This window comes from Dermochelys coriacea, chromosome 15 (assembly GCF_009764565.3).
Source record: "Dermochelys coriacea isolate rDerCor1 chromosome 15, rDerCor1.pri.v4, whole genome shotgun sequence".
Taxonomy (NCBI): domain Eukaryota; kingdom Metazoa; phylum Chordata; order Testudines; family Dermochelyidae; genus Dermochelys; species Dermochelys coriacea.
This window is the reverse complement of record NC_050082.1, coordinates 12862317-12886693: the sequence shown is the minus strand read 5'-3', so window position 1 is coordinate 12886693 and position 24377 is coordinate 12862317. Positions and strand designations below refer to the sequence as shown.

Sequence of the window (24377 nt, the reverse complement as noted above, 5' to 3'; positions counted from 1 at the left end):
GTACCCAGAACCACCCTCAACAATGTTTTTGCCCCATCAGGCATGGGGATTTCTACCCAGAATTCAAATGGGCAGCGGAGACTGCGGGAACTATGGGATAGATACCCACAGTGCAACGCTCCGGAAATTGACAGTTGCCTCGGTACTGTGGACGCACTCCGCCAACTAAATGCTGACTAAATGCACTTAGAGCATTTGTGTGGGGATACACACAATCGACTGTATAAAAATGCTTTCTACAAAACCAACTTCTATAAATTCAACCTAATTTTGTAGTGTAGACATAACCTCAGTTGCAGACAGCCACCTGGATGGAAACTTTCCAGAGCACTGATGCCATCACTGACTCCTTGGGCAGCATGGCTTCACAAAGCAACAGATCAATCTGGGATCTCACCCCTAAACACCAGGGGCCTTTGACAGTGGATTTCTCAGGTCCCAAAGGCCAGTCCTAGACAACTGTAGAGGGGAAATTTATCTATTTTATGTACTTATATATCCCCCATTACTGTAGTATCTGAGTGCCTAACAATTGTTAATGATAGGGAAGTATTATTATCCTCGTTTTATAGATGGGGAGCTGAGGCAAAGAGAGACTAAGGATGGGATTTACAAAGGTATTTAGGTGCCTCACTCCCACCTAACTGACTTGCTCAAGATCACACAGGAAGTCTGTGATGGAGCAGGGACTTGGACCCAGGTCTCCCAAATCCTAGGCTCTCTACCAACCCATTATCTCCTATTGGTTACTGTGTTTGCTGAACTGCCTGGTTTGTAGTTATTTTTGATCAATGACCTGATGCTGCTTTCCCCAAGGGGATGGAAAAGCAGCAAATAATCAAAAGGTTACAGAGACTTCAGCAATTAGAGCAGTTAGAAATAATAATGAGACTTCATTCTGAATTGGGTGAAGGTCCCTTTTCAGGGACAATGTCAATGTGGTGGTTGTTGGGAGCTGGCACTATTGTAATAGGAATAGCTACACTGGATCAGACCAGTGGTCCATCTGGTCCAGTATCCTATTCCTGGCAGTGGCTAGTACCGGATGATTTAGAGGAAAGTACAAGAGCCCCACAGTTAAGGAAGAACCTGTCCATAAGGGAAAGGTCTTCCTAACTCCATGCAGATGATTAATTATAATTATTTATTTGTATTGTGTGATCAGCCACTGTATTGTCCAATGCATTGTACATAGGTATCATGAAAAGTTGGTGCCTGCCCCAGAGACCTTCCAATCTATGATGAGAAACACATGGGATAAAACAAACAGATGAGGAATTACAAGGTAGCAATATCTGAGTAACAAGCAGTGGTCACAGTATGCTAGCTGCTTAACCAGTTAGTGGTTGGCCTGAAGATGAAGGTTTATTGATATTCCTTGTACTTTGCTACTGAATGTAACATAACAGTGGCTGTTCTCAGTACTATATGTATAAATGTCTAGTCCTTTTCTGAATGAGAGGGAAAGTTACTACCCACCTACTGCAGTCTCTGCCCCTTCTACCTCCCCTAGAGGAACACCTGGCAGTCCAGGGGAAGGGCTCTCCTTATTGGTTCAAAGTTAAGCCACTGTCTGCCTTGGAGAGAAATTTCTGTCCGCCCTGTCGGTTGCTGCTGCCAAAGCCACATTGAGACAAGCCTCTCTCTCTCTCACTGCTGCTCCCTGTGCCCAGCAGGAAGGATGGGGCTGGAGCTCTACCTGGATCTGCTTTCTCAGCCCTGCCGAACGGTCTACATCTTCGCAAAGAAGAACAATATCCCCTTTGAGTTCAAGCATGTGGAGCTGTTCAAAGGTAAGTGAAGGGAGCTGAGCCTTTTTACCACTCTGCATCCCATCCCCCCTTGGGGACTGAGCCTGGTTAGCATCTGTCCATGGGGAACTCAGTCAAATTACACTTTCTGCACTTGTGGAGAGGGGGCAATATTACCCATTTCCCTATTTCCTCAAACCCTAAGGAACTGTGGTGCGTTTCCTTCTCCCCCCATCCCCTCCCCAGGATTTCTGTGCATTTCCCTTTCTCCTTTAAGGACTTTTATAAAGAGGGATTGTATCAAAATACTTATTCTGGGTTGATTATAATTTTGGTATCAGTACTTGTATTGACATGCTTATTCTGGAATAGGAGGGTCCACATAGAGGCTCATACAAACATAACTTTTCTGGAATATTCCAGGATAGATATTTTGGTACATTTCCAGGTTGAAAACCCTTCATTATTCTGCTAGTAACAGACTTTACATAAGTCAGTGAAAGAAGAGCAGTGCAAAGTATATGCAAAAAGAAAAGGAGTACTTGTGGCAACTTAGAGACTAACAAATTTATTTGAGCATAAGCTTTCATGAGCTACAGCTCACTTCATCAGGTGCATTCCTTTTCTTTTTGTGAATACAGACTAACACAGCTGCTACTCTGAAACCAGTGCAAAGTATGGGAGCCTTTTCTGCTGAGAGGGAGTCTGAGTGGGATAGGGAAGTTTAGAGACAGGTGTTACAAGGCCTGGGTGCTGGAAGACTGAGTTCAAATCTTGGGATCTTTCCTAGTGGGAAGGGAGTTAGAGGGGGCCAGGAGTTTGTGGGGGATGAGAAGTCTGTCTGTTTGTGGAAAGGTAGTTTATCCTGTGTGGGATGCAGCACTCAAGGGAGATAGGGATTGGGATAAACTGTGTGTGGCAGTCAGTTTTTCTTGGGGGTTGGGGTAGGCAGATGGGGGTAACAGAGGTTTTAGGGAAAGGGTTGGAAGTTTATGAGGAGGTTGGAATGTGAGGTGTGCAGAGACATTTGTAGAAATTTGTAGTAAAGCATGGGCTTTACTTCAGGTGGGAAGAAAATAGGCCCTGTCTAAGGACCCCCTAGCATTTAAGGCCTTTTTCCTTTTGTCCCTCTGGTCTGTGTAATTATGATATTGCGGAGTGCAATCCAGACCCGTGAGAGATTGTGGCACCCCTGTCCTGCAATTTGAGTCCATCACAATGTTTTGCTGCTGTTCCTCCCACCTGGGCTGCTCACGAATAGCCTTCCAGCATGCAGGTAACATCCTGAATGTCTGTATAGCTGCAGCCTGCCAGCCACACATCAGTCACACTCTGAATTCCACCAGCCTTGGTACCATTTGCAGGGTGACCCCAATACACTCCCAGTCCCAGATTTTCTCCCCAAAATGTGTTCTGCACTGTCCAGCCCCCTCCTGTCCAGATACATTAGGTCCATTGCTCCTCTAAGGGGATCACATACAATAGTTTGCTATCCTAAATGGTGTTACCCAAACAATTCACAACACTGGATTAGCTTTCATTAAAGAATAAATTAAGCTTATTTAACTATAAAGAGATAGATTTTAAATTAGTACAAGTATAAGACATTAAAATCAGAAATGATCACTAGCAAAATAAAGATAAAATGCTTCCTAGTACTAAACTTAACAAACTAGGCTTGGTCCAAGGTGAAATTCTTACCATAAATTTCCAGTAACATTGCTGACCAAGTTTCAGAGTAGCAGCCGTGTTAGTCTGTATCCGCAAAAAGAAAAGGAGTACTTGTGGCATTTTAGAGACTAACAAATTTAGGATCTGCTCCCAAATCCATAGGCTGTTTCTTTTGTTTTCTTAGGTGCAAGAGAGAGATGAATAGGGAGAGAACCTGGGATGTTTTTGCCCCCGACTTTTATAGGTCTGCCACCCTTTGAAATGCATTTTTTTTCCCACTGAATGCATCCAATGAAGTGAGCTGAACCTCACGAAAATTTATGCTCAAATAAATTTGTTAGTCTCTAAGGTGCCACAAGTGCTCCTTTTCTTTTTGTGAATACAAACTAACACTGCTGCTACTCTGAAACCTGACGTTTTCCTGAGAGTTAGGCTTAGTAAAAGTTCAGGCCTGCTGTGAGCACAGAGATAAGGAATTTGGTGGTGAAAGAGGTTCCCTGCTGTGTTTTGCTACAATGCAGATTTGCCTTGCCTCCCTCTTGCTGTCTTAAGGACCTTGTTTACTACGTCTATGTAAATTGACAGGTTTCAGAGTAGCAGCCGTGTTAGTCTGTATTCGCAAAAAGAAAAGGAGTACTTGTGGCACCTTAGAGACTAACAAATTTATTAGAGCATAAGCTTTCGTGAGCTACAGCTCACTTCATCGGATGCATTTGGTGGAAAAAAAAATTTTTTTTTTTTCCACCAAATGCATCCGATGAAGTGAGCTGTAGCTCACGAAAGCTTATGCTCTAATAAATTTGTTAGTCTCTAAGGTGCCACAAGTACTCCTTTTCTTTTTACGTAAATTGAGTTAAACACACATTCTTTTGTTTAAGATATGCCTGCTTGACCAGTTCTGCCAAATTGGAGCTATATGGGTTTGAACTTGTGCCACTAACATCATTCAGAAAGAATTCATAACTTTACATATAATGTTGCTATACGCATTTTACCATGAGATTACTGACCAGCAAGCTATTAGTTTTCAAATGATACCTAACAAGGCATATTTTGTACAAAGATTATAGAGTGTGTAGAGTGTGAATGCAGGGGGTGAATTCAGTCACAGTAATCTACCTGTCTGTTGGCAGATTCCATTTTGGGGAGGAAAATGCCAGGTGGCAATAACCCAGGATACTCATGCGAAGGTAAGGGTCCTGGTTACAGACACTGCTCTTGCATTACACAAAAGAGACAGAATCCTACAAAAATTAACTGTCTCCCCTTTCTATCAGAGATTTGGGGGCCCTGAATTGACCCTCTTCTTCCCCCTGCCACTCTTTGCTCTCTACTTCCCCCATTCCTCCCCCAGTGTCATCTCAGCAGCTTCTTCTCTTCCTGGAATAGGGACTCGCAGAGAGTTCCTGCACTGACTCCTCAGCTGACTAATAGGACTTACAACCAGTTAACAAGCAATGCCGGGTGTTCAGCTGACAAACCATAGGCCTCTCTCCTTTAGACGTAACAACCAAGAACTGTCCCTTGGCATGATGTTATAACAAGATAGTCCCTGGATCATCTTAAAATGGGTTGGCCTCATCTGGATGGAAGGGGGAAACAAATTGAGCTTCACAGGGCTTTGGCATTAAATATGTGTAACACTGTTTGGTGCCATCTACACAGCAAGAACAGAATTTTCTATAAAGTGGTCAGGAAAATATTGTCTTGTAACATGGCTTTTTGCAGTGTAGATGGGCCTCTTGGGATCCAGCAACCAGAAGATCACTTTGTAAGGCAGGAGCCATACAGCTGGCAATCTTAGACAGTGGTCATTTTGGAAGTGCAGGGCGTCTAGTTTTACCTATTCAATTAAATAGGAGCTGTGACCAGGAGGCTGCTTATAAGTCAGGAGATTCAATGGTACAGTCATGCATGGGAGTTATGGGCAGTTTCTGCCATGATAGCAAATCAGTGTGTTTATATCCATGTGCTGCTTTCTCAAGCTAATGGGCTGATTTTCCTCAAACAACACCTCTGCTCATAGGTCTGAAAGGCCTAGATGTGAAAGAGCAAATATTGCTGTCCAATCAACAAGCACTTTTGTTTTCACCAGTATCAGTGGAATCCTGTTGTCCCACCAATAAGAGGAGACATACTTGCTGTCTTTTACCTGGTCATCACATTCTTCCCTCTCCAGTTTTGCTCTGTGACCAGAATCTCAATTGCTTCCTTTTAAATTTATCCTTCCTCAATAAACAGCCACTTGTCTGGAATTCATCACATTATTGATTCATTTTGTAGAATTCTTGCAGGGAAACTCAAACAACTGTAATTCTAGTGAAAAGAAAAGGAGTACTTGTGGCACCTTAGAGACTAACAAATTTATTTGAGCATAAGCTTTCGTGAGCTAAATAAATTTGTTAGTCTCTAAGGTGCCACAAGTACTCCTTTTCTTTTTGCGAATACAGACTAACCTGGCTGCTACTCTGAAACCTGTAATTCTAGTGAGCGCAAGTCAGCAGGCCCTCTCCGCTGTCAGTGCTTCATGAGAAAGTAGAGCTTTTGTGTTCCCTGAAAGTGGAAACATGCTCTCACAGCCTGTAAAATATGCTGAGGGAGGGGGTAAGAGGGACTGTTTTTGGGGGGAACACAGAGGGGCAGAGCTCAGAGACATCTGTATGCAGCCTCTTGCTGTCATCCTGCCAGCCAATGCCCCATGATGCATGGGAGAGACACAAAAGAAGGTAAAGCCTGTGAAGGGATGCACAGCCTTACTGAATCCATTCCACAAAGCCCCGGGAAGCTTTGCCCAACCTGTTGAGAGAGAGACAGATTCACTGCTAAGGCAATGGCACTATTTTAACTCCTACTGCGGGGAGCTAAGGGAGAGGTTACTGTGATTTGATCAGCATGCTTCTATTCCTGGAATACCCAACTGACTCATCTGTATTGTGGCTGCTTTTTTTTTTTTTTCCAACAAATGCATCCGATGAAGTGAGCTGTAGCTCACGAAAGCTTATGCTCAAATAAATTTGTTAGTTTCTAAGGTGCCACAAGTACTCCTTTTTCTTTTTGCGAATACAGACTAACACGGTTGCTACTCTGAAACGTGGCTGCTTCTGTAGCACTGCTAGGAATGCCCTACAGCCATGTCTAGCAAGTTTAGTTGGTTCATTACAGAGAATCTGCAGGGGAAGGACAGCCTGGGCACTGGACATTGTTTTTTAGAGATACCCTGAATGTCTGCATGGGAACACTATATAGGACTGTGTATTTATCAGAAGCACTCAACTTGCTTCTGTTTAGACCTCTGCAATTGTTTAAAATGACTGTTACTCATTTACTGACTGCACCTTCCAGCTACATCCATCTGTCAGCTTTAGGGTGGCCATATTTCCCTATGCTGAATATGAAACTCCTGGTAAAATTACTCGTATTCAAGCTAGTTCAATGGCAATCAATGAGAACTATGCAGTACAAATGTTCAAATTAACATCAAGTTGACTGAGCCCCTGTTAAAAAGAAACACTGTGTAGTTAGAGTCTATTTATTTACCTTCTTATCTTTTAGGCTTTAGGGTTCACAAAGGGAGAGGTGACACACACACACTCCTGTACACCTCTCTCACGCAGGAGGGTGACCAACCGATCCGATGCTCCCTGCCCAGTGCTCTCCGCCCTCCCTGCCTGGGTGGGCCCCCGGGACGGGCGCGGCTCTCATGGTACCTGGCAACACATGTGGGGGGGCACACAGAGGCACATGCTCCCCCCCCGCCCAATTTCTGCCAGGGTTCACACCAAACTGTGGCCAGCAGCAGCTTTTTGGCGCTGTGTGGGAGGGAAGGAATGGGAGCTGCTTCCAGCCGCAGCGGAGGTGGGGGAAGGGATGACCTGGGCTGTTGGTGAGCTTAGAGCTCTGACCGGGGGCTGGTTCTCTGCACAGCACTGGGAGCGGGATGCATCCCAACTGGGGGGAATATGGAGGAGCAGTGGGTCTGGGGGAGGTGAAGGGGCAAAGCAGGGAGAGGAAGGTGAGAGGGGGAGTATGTAAAGGGCAAAAGGGTGGGCAACAGCGGTGACACATAACCGGACACCGCCTGGTGCCTGCCCGCACTCACCAGCCACCGCAGCTTGCAGCCAATGCCAGCTGGAAACGGGACAGGGGATGGGGCCCTGCTGGCCAAGAGCCGGCACGCAGCAAGGACTGCACTGATGGACCAGCAGGGGGAGCACCCGGCCCTGTGCGCTGCAGCTTTGGCCACTGGACCCCCTCCCACTCACCGCTGGTGGGCAGGTGGCTGGTGAGCACGGATCTGGTCAGCAGAAGGATCCCCCAGTATTGATGGGGCGGGGGAGGCAGAAAATACGGGACAATTTGCCTGTTTTTTAAGAAAAAATCAGGACATCTGCATGAGGGCTTAAATATGGGACTGCTTCTTTAAAAACAGGACATCTGGTCACCCTGATCAACTTTGAAATAAAAAAGAAGTGGTGTTCTCAGACATGTGAGTCCTGGGAGAATGGCTGGCCATGGCGAATAGATTGATTTTTCTCTTTTCTTTAAAACGTGTTACCCACTTTGCTCTTTCCCCTCTGTCCAGTAAACTTCCTTTCCCCTAAGGCCTTATACCTAGGAGTCCTCATTGTTAGTATCCTGACAAGTTTTTTGATTCCATGAACAACTGTGTATACTACCTATTGGAATTGCTCTAGGAGGCAGGGCAATCACCCTTGTGTAAATAACCCCAAGAGAGCTCGAGGTGCTGCTTTGAAATAATTAATTACTTGCAGCAGATCTGGTTCCCATTCAGAAGATGACTCCACAAGTCAGGTCAACACCATGTGACCTGTGAACAGGCTTCTCACATATACTGGCCAGCACAGCCTAGTACAGGGATGGGCAACCTTTGGCACACGGCCCATCAGGGAAAGCCACTGGCGGGCTGAGACGGTTTGTTTACCTGCAGTGTCCGCAGGTTTGGCCGATTGCAGCTTCCACTAGCTGGGTTTCATCGTTCCAGGCCAATGAGGGCTACAGGAAGAAGCACGAGCCGAGGGACGTGCTGGCTGCCGCTTCCCGCAGCCCCAGTTGTTGGGGGCCGAGGGAACGGTGAACCGCGGCCAATGGGAGCTGCGATTGACCAAACCTGCGGATGCTGAAGGTAAACAAACCATCCCAGCCCACCAGTAGCTTTCCCTGACGGGCCGTGTGCCAAAGGTTGCCGATCCCTGGCCTAGTAGAATGGGGCTACAGTGTTATCTCTGCTAAATTGCAAATATAAAGATCAGTCATAATAATTATTGTTATACATAAATAAAACCATTAATCCCATTGAAGCAATGTGAAACCAGTGTCGGCATTAAGGCTTTTCTTTGCAAACCTGAATGGCTCACTGCACAGCCACATGACAGAAATCTCAGCAAGGCAGTATTGTATATGTAAAGCCATCATGAAACAAAAAAATTAGATGTAATTTCTCATTTGTGACAATGGCAGCATGAGAGCTTCCTGTAAGAGGCTCTGAACCAATCTCCAAGCTGCTTTAATAATTTAATAGTTCCATCAAGGACACTAATTTTAAGTTCTTAATAGGACCGTTAATAATTAAGGCAGCTTGGAACCTGGTTCAGAGTATTACACATGGAGCTCTCCTGCTGCCACTGTGATAAAGGACATCATTACTCAGTTGCTGGCTGCCTCTAACAATAGGCTCAGAAACCAGGGATAACTAACATAAAGTGTATATATAAATTCACAGTGCATTTGCTTTGAAAGGTGTCTGTTACCTTGTGAACTTAGACTGCAGGGAAACATGGATGCTGTTTCCCTTTAACCTAACATAATGATGAAGCTACTGTCCAGGATGCACACGCTAATTCCCACATACAGAATCCCCACAATCTGGGATCTTTTGTCTCACTAACAAGGACAACAACTAAATCCTCATGGAGACAACTCCCTACAGCCTGCACTGTCTGTTACAGAATCCAAAAGCCAAGCCTAGCTCTGCAGAGAGCTCACTCTGTCAACAGAGCTCAAAATATTGGAGATAATGAGCCTTGCCCTTGTACTTTGCCTCAGGGCTGTTCTTTTCTTTGGAAATTTGTTTGAGCTTCTCAGTTAATAGATTTGTTTAACATCAGTGACTATTTGGGGTGGTGAGAGATGCTAGAATGAGACCCCCCAAAAAATCCCCCTTCTGCACAGGATAGCTACAGCAGCTGTGGTGGAGGTCTCACCACACAGCCTTACTACCATGCCTCAACCCTGCTCTACTGATCTTCACTTTCCTTGGCTGATTCCAGTATTGTTGATCTCAAGTGCCATGAGTCAGATCCCAAAAAATCATGAGGTTTTTTTTTTTTTTTTAAGATGATATTGTGGTTTTTTGGTCTGACTTTTGATTTTTTAACTCCTCTTGCCCATCCCCTTTGTGTCTGTGAGGTGGTGATGGTGGGGCTATCCATAAATTACATAAGGGGGTGGGTGGGTCCTTAATTTTGTGTGTTTGTTTCAGTGTTATTACAGCAGGTTACAGGAGGTGGGTGGGGCTTGAAAATAATAAAAAAATGTGTTACATAATTTATGGACAGCCCATGTATGTAGTGTCTGTGCATACCTGTGTGTGTGCGTGCCTGCCTGTGTCTGACAACCGGTGTTGATTACTTTCCCAGATTTATTGGGTGAGGTGATTTTGGCCTCTGCTGCAGGAACTCTCACCCCACATCTGCCCATCTCCTACCCAGCAATTAATTGTGCCCCAGCCCCAATCTCCAAATCAGTCCTGCCTCCCGGAGCCCATCAGTTCAGCCCCTGCCCCCATCCGCCCAGCCTCACCTCGGCTCCTTCTAGGGTTCTGCACCCCACTCCCAGGCCTGGGGGCTGCAGTGGGGTCCCCTCTCCTCCTGCCCAGGGCCAGTGTTGCGGCAAGGGAAGCGGAAGGAGGGAGCAGAGCTGCCCTGAGGGCTGGGCTCTTTCCACTGCCCCCTCCCCTCCTGTGAGAATGGCGTTGGGTTGCTGCGGTGAGAGAGGGAGCGAGCGCTAGCTCTTCCCGTAGCAGCTCTGATTGGTCACTCAGCCCAAGAAGGCGGGCAGGTAGGGAAGTCAGCCAATCAGAAGGCTTTCCCCCTCAGGCCGGGCAAGGTTTAAATTCACTGGAAGGCAGGACATTTTCCCCTCATGCCAGTTGGGCTCCAGCTCAGCCCCAGTCCTGTCCCATGTGGCAACACTGAGGGCTGGTTCGGTCCTTAGCTGTGCTCCAACCCTGCCAGCAAGAGGCCTGCGGTGGAGAGCACAGGTTCAGCCGTGCCCCTTGAGGGGCTCAGCAGGAACACTGTGCCTAGCAACACCCCCACAGGGAGCCCTGACTGAGCTCGACAAGGACATGGGGCTGGGGGCTTAGTCCCCACTTGCTACCTGCACCAGCAATACTGCAGTGGGTGCCGCTGAGCCTAATTACACTCAAGGGATTGTGGGGTGGAAAAGGGTGATTTTAAATGGTTGGAGGCCAAGTAATTTCGTTTGAAAAATTACTAACGATATTGTGTTTTAAGAAACATGCACCAGTAGGCCAGCCCTTACTAGTCATCCCTCTTACAGCCACAGCCACAGTCAGGGCTGTGACTCTCACCATTTGAGTTGCAGGGGTTCTTTTACAAACCCTTGGAGACACCATGACTGAGACCACGCAAAATCACAGTGATTAACCCTGGCTATTTTATTATTAAAGAAAGGAAAATAAAACCTAAAACAAAACAAATGATAGAACACAAGGGATCAACAAATGCATCCGATGAAGTGAGCTGTAGCTCACGAAAGCTTATGCTCTAATAAATTTGTTAGTCTCTAAGGTGCCACAAGTCCTCCTTTTCTTTTTGTGAATACAGACTAACACGGCTGCTACTCTGAAAAGGGATCAACTGGTTACTTCTGTTACAATCTCATTGAATCATAGAAATGTAAGGCTGGAAGAAACGCTAGAAAGTGTTCAAGTCCAGCCCCTTTTGCTGAGGCAGGACAAATAAACCAAGACCATCCTGACAGGTGTTTGTCTGACGTTTTCTTAAAAACCTCCAATACTGGGGAGTCCACAACTGCCCTTGGAAGGCTATTGCAGAGCTTAACAACCCTGAAAGTTAAAAAGTTTTCCCTAATATCTAACCTAGATCTCTCTTGCTGCAGATTAAGCCCATTATGTCCTGTCCTACTTTCAGTGGTCCTGGAGAACAACTGATCGTCATCCTCTTTACTATAGACCTTAACATATTTGAATGATGTTACCAGGTACTCCCTCAGTCTTCTTTTCTCAAAACTAAAAATACCCAGTTTTCTTAACCTTTCCCCAGAGGTCAGGTTTTCTAAACCTTTTATTAATTGTGTTGTTTTCCTCTGGACTCTCTTCAATTTGTGAACATCTTTCCCAAAGTGTAGCACCTAGAATTAGACACAGTAGTCCATCTGAGGCCTCACTAGTGCCAAGTAGAGCAGGACAATTACCACCTGTATCTTACATACAACGTTCCTGTTAAGGCACTCCGGAATTATATTAACCTAGTAAGGCCTACTGTGTCCAATTCTGGGTGCCACACTTTGGAAAATATGTTCACAAATTGGAGAGAGTCCAGAGGAGAGCAACACAATTAAAAGGTTTAGAAAACCTGACCTCTGGGGAAAGGTTACGAAAACTGGGGATGTTTAGGCTTGAGAAAAGAGGACTGAGGGGGGACCTGGTTACTGGCTCATATTCATTTTGTGATCCACTATCCTTTTCAGCAGTACTACTGCCTAGCCAGTTGTTTCCCATTTTGTAGTGGTACATTTGATTTTCTTCCTCCTTTCCTCTGCACTTGTCTCTATTGAATTTCATCCTGTTTATTTCAGACCAATTCTCTCACTCGTCAAGATAGTTTTGAATTCTAATCCTGTCCTCCAAAGTGCTTGCAACCTCTCCCAGCTTGGTGTCATCCACAAAGTTTATAAGCATAATCTCCACTCCATTATCCAAGTCATTCATAAAAATATTGAATAGTACCAGACCCTGTGGGACTCCACTAGATGATACATCCTCCCAATCTGACAGCAAACCATCTCTTTTATATGTCTCTCTTTGCAATGGAGAGCTTTTAACAAAGATTACACCCTGGAGAGTGAGGAGCACTTTCCTGATATAGTATACATATCTACTGTACCAGCAAAGCACTCCTAATATGGATGCAGTTATACTGGCATAATGCTTATTCTAGTCCCCAACCTCCACTCCCAGTTAAATAAGATTTCCTGGTAAATGCATGTTTTTGCCAGTATAATGCACTACAAGCGTCTGCCAGCAGAGCTATATGGGTCAGGGATTACACCTCATCACACAGCTGATTGACAGCGGTATGTGTGTATATATATATATATATATATATATATATATATAGTGACAAAGTTCCTGCTTTACCTTGGTGGGTCTTGCGCTTATTGGCAGATTTGCTCGCCGTGGAGCTTCACGGCAGCCCTCAGCTTGGCCATTTTTCTGAACCCACAGTCCAGGTCAGCTCCTCCTGTGTCTGACCAGGAGTTGGGAGGATTTGGGGGGAACCCGGGCCCGCCCTCTACTCCAGGTTCCAGCCCAGAGCCTTGTGGAATACAGCTGTCTAGAGTGCCTTCTGGAACAGCTGTGCGACAACTACAACTCCCTTGGCTATTTCCACATGGCCTCCTCCCAACACCGTCTTTATCCTCACCATAGGACCTTCCTCCTGGTGTCTGATAATGCTTGTATACCTCAGTCCTCCAACAGTCCGCTTTCTCACTCTCAGCTCCTAGTGCCTCTTGCTCCCAGCTCCACCACAAACTGAAGTGAGCTCCTTTTTTAAAACCCAGGTGCCCTGATTAGCCTGCCTTAATTGATTCTAGCAGCTTCTTGATTGGCTGCAGGTGTTCTAATCAGCCTGTCTTAATTGTCTCTAGAAGGTTCCTGATTGTTCTGGAACCTTCCCTGTTACTTACCCAGGGAAAAGGGACCTACTTAGCCTGGGGCTTATATATCTGTCTTCTATTACTCTTCTATAGCCATCTGGCTCGACCCTGTCACAATATACACACGCACACCTCTGTGTTGTTTATCATGGACAGGAAATTCCCCACATTCCATTGTCTCATTATGTACCCTATTTTTCTTTCTTATTCAGTTTGCACATGTTTTCCAAGGTTCTTGGACATCTATAGCAAAATATTTCTAGAAAAACTGCAACAATTATAGTTACCTATTAATATTAGCAAACCTCAACTAAACACTATCTTGTCCTTCATGATTTTTACATGTACCAAGAACAAGAGCCTAATCACAGTTTAATAAATTTCTAGCGCAAAGCATGATAGAAGGGTGATTCATATAGCTTAAATAGAGGGTCTTTAAAAATATATAATATTTGCTCCATAATATAAACTATATAATACTAACAACTAGCACTGACAGGAATCAAATGACTGAATCCTCATGCAACATCCTGAACTGCTCCATGCCATTGGCAGACCTGAGCAGCTTGCAAAGTTCACAGATAGCTTATGTTCTGGCTCTTTAACTTATGCCCCTTTTTAATCTGAAACATGCACATATAGAAAACTCTAACAGAACACCATGAAGTGAAGGCAGAATGTTCGTATGGGTTTGACTGATCCGCATTCATGCATGGTCTAGTTACGTATGAGCTAGGTGCTTGCTTCAGTTTTCAGAGGTTTAGATAGTTCTGACCATGGACTATCATATTTTATTTGTTTTTAGGGCAACATTATAGAGAAGAGTTTGGCAAAGTGAACATCCTAAAGAAAGTGCCAGCGCTGAAGGATGGAGGCTTCACCTTAGCAGAGAGGTAAGAATTCAATCCCCAAATACTATTACTCACCATACTTATGAGGGGATAAGCTGATTAAATTCAGGGGTTGGGAAGTATCACTCCCTATGGCTGATTTAAAAAAAAATTCAGAATTTGCCATATGCATTTATGGATTAGACAGATTGATGATCTGCTTTGGTATCTCAGCTCCTATGTTCCTGCAAAGAAAGGAGATGGTAGAGACTTGACTCACATGCAGTGTTATCATTTAGAAGTTTAAAGCTGGGAATGGGCAATGAGATGGGTCACTTGATGATTATCTGTTCTGTTCATTTTCTCTGAAGCACCTGGCATTGGCCACTGTCAGATGACAGCATACTGGGCTAGATGGACATTTGATCTAACCCAGTATGACCATTCTTATGTTCTTAAATCTATGCACATATTTCAAATATATGATATGATTCAGACTTGGAGCTGATAGTCAGAAGGGTCCTCTTTGGTTAGGTGTAATTGAAATTGTGGAATAGCCATTTCTAGCTTAATTGGTCCTTGTTATTCATGGGGAACCAAGGATTTTCTAGCATGGGCTGGAGCAGGACAATACAGTATTTGTCTCATGTGCATCTCTGCTGGCTCTGAAAGGGTTAATTTAACTGACAGTCGTGCTTGGGCCGTGGGTGCCCACTTAAAATGTTTTGCAGTTACCTTTTTACATTTGAAACCTCTTGACACTGCCAAGATAAAAATCATACACAAAGATTTAAAATTCTTACCTTTTAACATCTCAGGTTATTGTAATAAAAAATTTCATTTACTTTGTTTGCTTTTCTGCATTTGTTAGCTTCCATGATGAAAACATACTATTGTTATTTTGTATTATTTATGTTACCATAGCACCTAGGACCTTAGGCATGGGTTTTGCCACCTGGTTCTCATGTGCATACACTACACAACAAAGCCTTGGGTTACGAACACTGCAGAGGAATGTTTAAAGCTAAACAAACAAAGAAGCCTTTTACTCTGAAATACAAAATCATGGCAACATTTCTGTTTGTGTTAGTCACTCAGATACTACAGCGACAAAGGTCATATAAGCATCAGACAGATAAAACCTCGTTTTTATTTTACAAAATGACCTGTCTGCATCCTTTGAAAAGCCTTATCTCAGCAGGCTTACACTGTCATAATGCTAAAATAGTTCAATGATATCTGTATCAGAATGGCATGGGCTGCCATTTTCTTTCTTTACTTTTGTCAGTATAGATTTTTCTATGGGACTCACTCCCCAACACAATAGCTGACCATACGTCATTGCAAATTACCAAGATTTTTAACCAGCTGATTTCTCCTGCCTGTTTGTGATGACACAAACACTGGACTGCAACAAACACCAAGGGCCTGATCTTGCAAGCTCTCTGTGCAAGCAATTCCCTTGAATTCACTAGGGTAGGTGGGGAGATCTTGCAAGACAGGGCCTTTATGAAGATGATTGGAGGGGGATGCCACTTAAAGAGAGCTTCTGTTGGTACACAAACCCCTTGGAAATCTGCAGTGATGAGAGAGGCATCAGAAAAGTACAGCTGCTAATGGGTTTTTAGCAAAATATTGTCTACAGATTATTATTAGTGTTAGTAGTAGTAATAGTAGTGTTACTGGAGTGCCTAGGATCACTAGTCATGGACCAGGACTCCATTGTGCTAGGCACTGTACAAACACTGGTTTCATCTTGAGGCTTAATTTTCCTACAGGTTAAATTTCTGAAAGGAGCCTACAACAGATAGGTGCCCAGCTCGGATTGACTTTTAGTGGGAATTGAGTGGCTTCCTCCACTAGGCTCCTTTGAAAATCCCAGCCCCAACACTTTTTAGTGGAAGCAACATTAGGAAAGGGGGAGGAGAGATTGATGCAGCTGACTATATTCTTTCACCTTATCTGCCCCACTGTTTGTCTCCCATTAATTTCTGGACAGCACTGCAATTCTTCTGTATCTGAGCAGGAAGTACAAAACCCCTGATCACTGGTACCCGTCTGACATACAGAAACAGGCCCGGGTAGATGAATACCTGTCATGGCATCATACCAACATCCGGGCTAATGCTCCCAAGACCTTGTGGATCAAGGTAAGAAGATTAAATTCTAAAAGCTCAGAATACTAGTATTTCCTCACTGGACATGGGACATTTAAACAGCTCCTATACAAAGCAAGTTTGTCTCCCCAAAATAGCACACTTGGCCTCATACCCAGCTGATAGGAAACTTACATAGGCAATTGTTCCCAGTTCCTTAGTATTTGGATGTGGGAAGGAAGGCTTTGGTAATAACTTTCCCATAAAAATATCAGTCTAACGCAGGAGGTCTGAACCTCACCAGGGAAGCACAGATCTTTATAGATCTTCAGAAAGTGAAGCTGCTTCAGTGCAGGCTGTATAAGCCCACCCAGACCCGATACCCTAGGGATTACTCAGGCGGCTAGTCCCTGCTGAAACCTGTGTTGCTGCACCTTCACCGCTAGATTAAAGCTAGCTCAGGTATGTGTACACAAACCACATCACACCCTGTAGTTTTAGTATAGCCATAGCCAAAGAGAGAGAGCTTGGAGGTGTGGATAGGACCTGGGTTCCTTTTGCTTCCCTTGTGCATGCTCTGCAAAACAAAGCTGAAAGGCTTGTATTCTTTAATCACAGCTCCCCTGCAGACTCACCAATTATGAAATCTGTAGGAGACTATCTGCTTCCAGCACACACAGATGCTACTCCAAAATGGGAACAAGAATAGAAATAATGGGGATACACTCTGTGCGGAGAGTTGCCAGTAAACATGTAATAACTTCATTTTGCTTATTGTAACTTTGCCCTTGTCAGTAATTGACTACACACTTTGAGGCTTGTTTAATTTCCTGTTCTGTTGACATTGGAGTACAGCTGGCTAAGAAACAAAGAAGAAACACAAATATGAGTCACATATGCAACATACAATTGCTTCCAATCTCTGCAATCTGCTCTCACAAGGCTTCAAAGAAAATTAAAAATGGAAGTTAAATCCTATTGAGGAAACTAGAAAGGAGCAAAAACTCTGACAAGTGAAGTGTAAAAATATAATTAGGAAGGCCAAAAAAAAGTGAACAGTTAGCCAAAGACTCAAAAAGTAATAGCAAAAAAATGTAAGTACATCAAAAGCAGAAAGCCTGATAAACAACCAGTGGGGCCCCTGGACGATCAAGATACTAAAGGAGCACTCAAGGATGATAAGGCCATTGAGGAGAAACTAAATTAATTCTTTGCATCGGTCTTCACTGCTGAGGATGTGAGGGAGATTCCCAAACCTGCACCATTCTTTTTAGGTGACAAATCTGAGGAACTGTCCCAGATTGAGGTGTCATTAAAGGAGGTTTTGGAACAAATTGATAAATTAAACAGTAATAAGTCACCAGGACCAGCTGGTATTTACCCAAGAGTTCTGAAGGAACTCAAATGTGAAATTGCAGAACTACTAACTGTGGTTTGTAACCTATCGTTTAAATCAGCTTCTGTAACTAATGACTGGAGGATGGCTAATGTGACATCAATTTTTAAAAAGGGCTCCAGAGGTGATCCTGGCAATTACAGGCCAGTAAGCCTAACTTCAGTACCGGGCAAACTGGTTGATATTGTAGGAAAGAACAGAATTGTCAGACACATAAATTAACTTAATTTGTTAGGTAAGAGTCAACATATGTTTTGTAAAGGGAAATCATGCTTCACCAAACTACTGGAATTCTCTGAGGGGGTCAACAAGCATGTGGACAAGGAGGATACAGTGGATATAGTGTGCTTAGATTTTCAGAAAGCCTTTGACAAGGTCCCTCACCAAAGGCTCTTAAACAAAGTAAGCTGTCATGGGATAAGAGGGAAGGTTCTCTCATGGATCGGTAACTGGTTAAAAGATAGGAAACAAAGGGTAGGAATAAATGGTCAGTTTTCAGAATGGAGAGAGGTAAATAGTGGTGTCCCCCAGGGGTCTGTACTGGGGCCAATCCTATTCAACATATTCATAAATGATCTGGAAAAAGGCGTAAACAGTGAGGTGGCAACATTTGCAGATGATACAAAACTACTCAAGATAATTAAGTCCAAAGCAGATTGTGAAGAGCTACCAAAGGATCTCACAAAACAACAACAAAATGGCAGATGAAATTCAATGTTGATAAATGCAAAGTAATGCACACTGGAAAACATAATCCCAACTATACATATAAAATATAAATAAGCCGTTACCCCTCAAGAAAGAGATCTTGGAGTCATTGTGGATAATTCTCTGAAAACATCCACTCAATGTGCAGTGGCAGTCAAAAAAGCTAACAGAATGTTGGGCATCATTAAGAAAGGGATAGATAATAAGACAGAAAGTATTATATTGCCTCTATATAGATCCATGGTTCGCCCACATTTTGAATACTGTGTGTGCAGATGTGGTCGTCCCATCTCAAAAAAGGTATATTGGAATTGGAAAAGGTTTAGAAAGGGGCAACAAAAATGATTAGGGGTATGGAACAGTTTCCATATGAGGAGAGATGAGTAAGATTGGGACTTGTCAGCTTGGAAAAGAGACGACTAAGGGGGGATATGATAGAGGTCTATAAAAGCATGACTCGTGTGGAGAGAGTAAATAAGGAAGAGTTATTTACTCCTTCTCATAACACAAGAACTAGAGGTCACCAAATGAAATTAATAGCAGATTTAAAACAAACAAAAGGATGTATTTCTTCACACAACGCACAGTCAACCTGTGGAACTCTTTGCCACAGGATGTTGTGAAGGCCAAGACTATAACAGGCTTCAAAAAAGAACTAGATAAATTCATGGAGGATAGGTCCATCAATGGCTATTAGCCCGGAAGGGCAGGGATGGTGTCCCTAGCCTCTGTTTGCCGGAAGCTGGGAATGGGTGACGGGATGGATCATTTGATGATTACCTGTTCTGTTCATTCCCTCTGGGGAACCTGGCATTGGCCTGAGTTGGAAGACAGATTACTGAGGTAGATGGACCTTTGGTCTGACCCAATATGGCCATTTTTATGTGTTTATGTTCTAATCCAACTTAATCTCGCTGCTGATAAGATAACCCTGGTCCAGGAAGTAGCCACTGGATCACTGGAGGTAGGGAAGGATATAAAACCACTCTGTAGCACAGGGCACACTAACTAGGATATGGGAGAAGACAAACTGTCCCTAGAATGGGAAAAGGAGGAAGATGCTGTCCCAAGCCACTACACAGAAATGCTATGATTCACCATTGGAACATCTGACCTAGGAATGTATGGGATTATCTATACCAGAAGTCTTTAAATCAAGACTGGATGTCTTTCTAAAAGATATGCTATAGCTCAAATAGGTGTTATGGGCTTGATGGAGAAATTGCAGTATGAGGTTTACTGGCCTGTGATATGCAAGAGAACCGACAAGATGATCTTAATGGTCCCTTCTGGCCTGAAAGATCTAGGACACATCCAGTTCTGAATAAACTATGCTGAGCTCCAGCATTGCTTCTGAACTAATAAAACTTCTTCCTGATTCACTTGATGATCCCTGGAAAATAAATGCAGGATTTGTATCTTTTTTATTAATAATATCAAATTAAAACCATATGACTGTTGTGTCCCTTGCCATGGAGAAGAGCCAGGCCTTGGGTGTAGTAAACACAGAGGGGATTCTTTATTCAGGATGCCGGACTTACAAAGACCTTGTAGCAACCTTTGATTCTAACTGGGAATGTAAATAACCATTAGAACAGGATACCAAGGGGTGTGTATGTTCTCCATCAGTTGGAGTCTTTCAATCAAGACGGGATGTCTTTCTAAAAAAAAATTGCTGTATTCAGCCACAAGTTATTTTTATGCAGGAATCACTGGGTGAAGTTCTATGGCAAAGGTAACACTAGATGATCATAATGGTCCCTTCTAGCCTTGAAATCTATGAATATATAGCTCACACGCTAAGGAACACTGCTTGTGCTTCATATTGTTGACGCATAGAATCTGCTTAAATTCTGGCCTGGATTAAGCAATCATGGAATGAATTGCTGTATATCCTAATGATTAGGAGACATTTGCTCCCAGTTTCACCTGCAAAAATCTGTGATCAGAGTTCTGCTTTCCTGTCACGGTGCCTGATATGTGGCTACAAAAGAAAGAGACAATCTCAGGTTAGACTGTCAGAAAACAGGGCCAATACCCCAAACTGGCGGTGTATTCTATAATTAGATTTCACCAAACCAGTAACAAATGTGCTCTCCTGGACTACTGAATTAGTCTAACCATGGAGCCATGACCAGTCCCCTTAAGCTCTCCAGCACCTTTTTACCACCCAGATAAACTGGACTTTATGATGAAAGTTTATTAAAACCAGAAATTACCAAAGCCAATTTCTCTAGGAAAGTAACCTAATATTTATTAGCTAAGAAAAAGAAATGAGTGTTACTGAGAGGTTAAAGCAGGTAAAATACATAACAGGCGAGTCAAAGTTTGTAAGTCCAAAGTGACAGCAGAGATGGTGTATCTGCTTAGTTCTCCATAAGTCTCTCAGGGCTGCCCAAAATGGCTTTGGGGACCTCTCTCTTTTATTTGGAATGCCCCCTAACAGCATCAAATTGATCAGAGATGCAGAATCATTCCCAGGTTCTCTTTTTATAGCTGAAAAGTCTGGCAAGCGTTTCCATCACTGCAGGGGTCTTGTTTTATCGATTAAATGCAGACCAAGTTTGTAGATCTTCCATTGTCTTACATAATGATCCATACTTTGAAGTTAACAACCTTCTCGTTTAAAGTTTAAGGCTTCAACCCTGGTTGATGGGCCATGCAATTACAGAGATTAATACATTTAGTTATAGACATCCAGACAATTTCATTAGTTTTCATGAACAATGTGACAACTCTTATCCTAACACATCTTTGATCTAGGGCAGGGGTTCTCAAACTTCATTGCACCACGACCCCCTTCTGACAACAAAAATTACTACATGACCCCCAGCGGGGGGGGGGGGGGGAAAGGGAGTGGGGGGACAAAGCCCAAGCCCAAAGGCTGCAACCCCAGGCTGAGGGCCTGTAACCTGAGCCCCACCACCCAGAGATGAAGCCCTCAGGTTTCAACCCCAGGTGGTTAGGCTCGGGCTTCGGCTCTGGCGACTCCATTAAAATGGGGTCGTGACCCACTTATAACATAATTTCACTAGCTTTCATGCATCTAAAGCAAATGTAATTACCAGGTACATGTATTGTGATAACATCCCTTTTTGTTCTGTTCTAACAAGTGAATTTGTACACTTAATACTTCCTTGAAGTTATGACCTGAGCTGACTAGCTGTCAGCACCACTTTCTCAAAATAAACAAGAGGCTTAACCAGAAGCCATAGCAGGAGGAAGCTGTGAAGCTGTGAAACACTGAGGGTTTTTATTCTGTGCACCGCTTTGGACACGATTGCTTTGACTGTGAGCATTTTGGAGGATAAAGGATCATCTTTTAATGAAAGCTGAGATCTTGCCACATGTGAATATAGCATCACTTCAAACTAAACCTAGATTGTATGACGTGATGATAAGTAAATTTAGTGGATCCCATTTGGAAAGGCAAAGGAAATCCAGTGCAAGTACATCTATGGAGGCTAAGTCTATTCCCTTCTCCCAAAACAGGTGCTCATTCCCCTCTTCACAGGCCAGACACTGCCTCCGGAGAAGCTGCAGGAGGTTATGGATGAGCTGGCTATTTCCCTGAAGCAGTTTGAGGAGAAATTCCTTCAGGACAAGCCGTTCATCCTGGGCAATGAGATCTCCCTGGCAGACCTAGTGGCTATTGTGGAGCTCATGCAGGTGAGTAGTGGATTGTAATCATGAAGACTCAGCACAAGGAAAAGCTGGTATTGTCTAACTACCTGGGAATGAGCAGGTGGTACTATTTCCCTAGAGCAGGAATGCAGATCTAATTCAGCAGAGGGAGGGATTCCTATATTAGAATATTCTCCTCCAGACCTACTTATTCTTCCCCACACCAGACCCACAAGATACCAACTTGAAAATCCTCCAGTAGCAAAGCTGGGGGGAGCTTTTTTTTAAAAAAATCAAATTAAGTGGATCATACTGAGATTGGTTGCTCGATCCCAGGCCATCAGAGCTGGGATCCTGCAGAGCAAGAGCATTTCCCGCTCTTAATTCCATGTCCCAGTGGCTAACAAATAGCAGTGCTGCATCTCTGCAGTGAAGAAATTCAGAGGGTGGAACAGGCAGAAAGTAGATGGGAAGCCCCCAAACTAAAACCTCAGCTTAAGTTACACTGGTGGTGGTGGTCTCGTATGTTGCTACCTGGTTTAGCATTCCTCACTACAAATAGCAAGTAGGCAATAGCAGCCACCAATGGGATCTCTAGCCCCATCTCTTTAATGCTGTAGCTGAGCATTACTCAAATAAGTGTTAGCCACTTCATGTGTCGTCATCAAGTCAAAGGGGCCACTGTTGTCAGGAGTGCATTTGGGACTATTAAAATGCATGAAGAAATACAGTCCAGTTGGGTTTTTTTCCAGACGCATAGGTAGACTAGGAGATCTCCCAACCTTTCTGATTCTCTTCCATGTGTTCCCCCTGACCCCACCCCACACACACACTTAATGGTGACTTCCCTTGTGGAAGCTTCAACATTTCTCACTGCAGTTGTGTCTCTCTATGCAGCCCATTGGAGTAGGTTGCGACATCTTTGAAGACAGACCCAAGCTGTCAGAATGGCGCAACCGGGTAGAGGAAGCTGTGGGGAAGGAACTCTTCCAGGAAGCACACGAGATTATCCTGAATATCAAGGAACTCAGCAACATCCAAATTGACCCACAGCTGAAAGAGCATCTGGCACCTGTGCTGAGGAAAATAATGAAATGAGTTAACGTTCTGTTACCATTTGATCTGCGTCTTTTCACCATCTTGCTCCCCCAACCCCCACTCCAGCACCATGAGTAAGTGCCCTTCCTAAGGAGGAAAGAACACTGCAGCACTTTCCTTGTGGAAAATACAATACTTCCTTAGTCCATTGTAGCATCCTCAGGGACAGAAGCTGGGGAAATCTTAGAAACTGAAGCTGTAAATTCACAGGAAGCATCTGAGAACAAATAAACAGGCAGCAAATCTTTTCGGGGGGAGGGCTTTGTGACTTTTTTGTTGTCATATTTGCTTTTAGGTGATCTGTACCAATAACACATAAACCTTCTGGAACTGCAGCAAAATTAAGGAGGCAGTGATGAGAAAACTATACAAAGACTTTGGATTCTGCTGAAAACACCCAATTGTGAAAGAATCTTAAATGGGTAGAATCTGTATTTCTGTATGCTTATATTCATGATTTCCTGTTGTCCTTGAACCTTATCCTGAAGTCCTTGCTCAGGCAAAACTCTCTCCCCATTGTTAATGAAAATATCATGACTAAAAACGTCAATATTTTACACCCTCTTTCCTTTTAAGTATTTACTATCTCAGCTATTTAGATGGTTGTTGCTGAAGTTTTCTACAATGTCATTATGGTTCTAATAGCACTACTGCACTAGGTTTTAAGTTCTAAAAGACCCTGAAAGCATTTTTATAAATTTAACCCATAAATTGTGTGTGTATGGAGTGATGTGGTGTTTAATTCCTTCCCAAACTGAGAATGTATATGATAAATTTCAACCTGAATCTACATTTTATCAACAAGCTAAAATTAGGTTTTGTGGCAAGAAAATGTTTTTATTTATATTTTTCCTATAAAATTATGAAGTACAGCTATGAGTGAAACTTAAAAAGGTGCAACATTTATTTCTTTCAAATTCAAGAGAGACAGCATGCATTTATGAGAGCTAAGATTTTGAGAGACCTTTGCACAACTCTTCCATTCAGAGAGTAAGAGTCATCATTGGTTCTCTGAAGGATGAGGGCTTTGCGGATGAATTTACCAGATGAGACCATGTGTTTCTTCTCTGCTTGTCTTTTTTGCTGTGTACGTACACACCCACACACTTGTTAATGGTCTGCTCCAAAGGAAAAGAAACTGTCTTTAGTTTATTAGAGAGACAAGGTTGGTGAGTAATATCTTTTATTGAACCAACTTCTGTTGGTGAGAGAGACAAGCTTTCAAGCTACACAGAACTCTTCCTCAAGGATGGGAAAG

General features: G+C 43.5%; 1 protein-coding gene across 1 annotated transcript; it reads left to right on the top strand.

Moving 5' to 3' along the window:
• Window positions 1-1628: 1628 nt before the first annotated feature.
• Window positions 1629-23875, top strand: LOC119843749 (glutathione S-transferase theta-1-like). Its single transcript, XM_038373555.2, has 6 exons — window positions 1629-1793; window positions 4556-4612; window positions 14173-14260; window positions 16197-16347; window positions 21890-22066; window positions 22919-23875. Exons 1-6 carry the CDS (start codon window positions 1682-1684, stop codon window positions 23117-23119), a joined length of 786 nt encoding a protein of 261 aa, XP_038229483.1. The 5' UTR covers window positions 1629-1681; the 3' UTR covers window positions 23120-23875.
• Window positions 23876-24377: the final 502 nt, after the last annotated feature.

What these genes read in the sequence shown, in the direction of transcription:
- LOC119843749 (XM_038373555.2), top strand. Translation starts at nt 1,682, where the DNA reads ATGGGGCTGGAGCTCTACCTGGATCTGCTTTCTCAGCCCTGCCGAACG. An exon ending in CCCAGGATACTCATGCGAAG is followed by an intron (nt 4,613 to 14,172) that starts GTAAGGGTCCTG and finishes ATTTGTTTTTAG; the next exon opens with GGCAACATTATAGAGAAGAG. An exon ending in GGCTTCACCTTAGCAGAGAG is followed by an intron (nt 14,261 to 16,196) that starts GTAAGAATTCAA and finishes ATTTCTGGACAG; the next exon opens with CACTGCAATTCTTCTGTATC.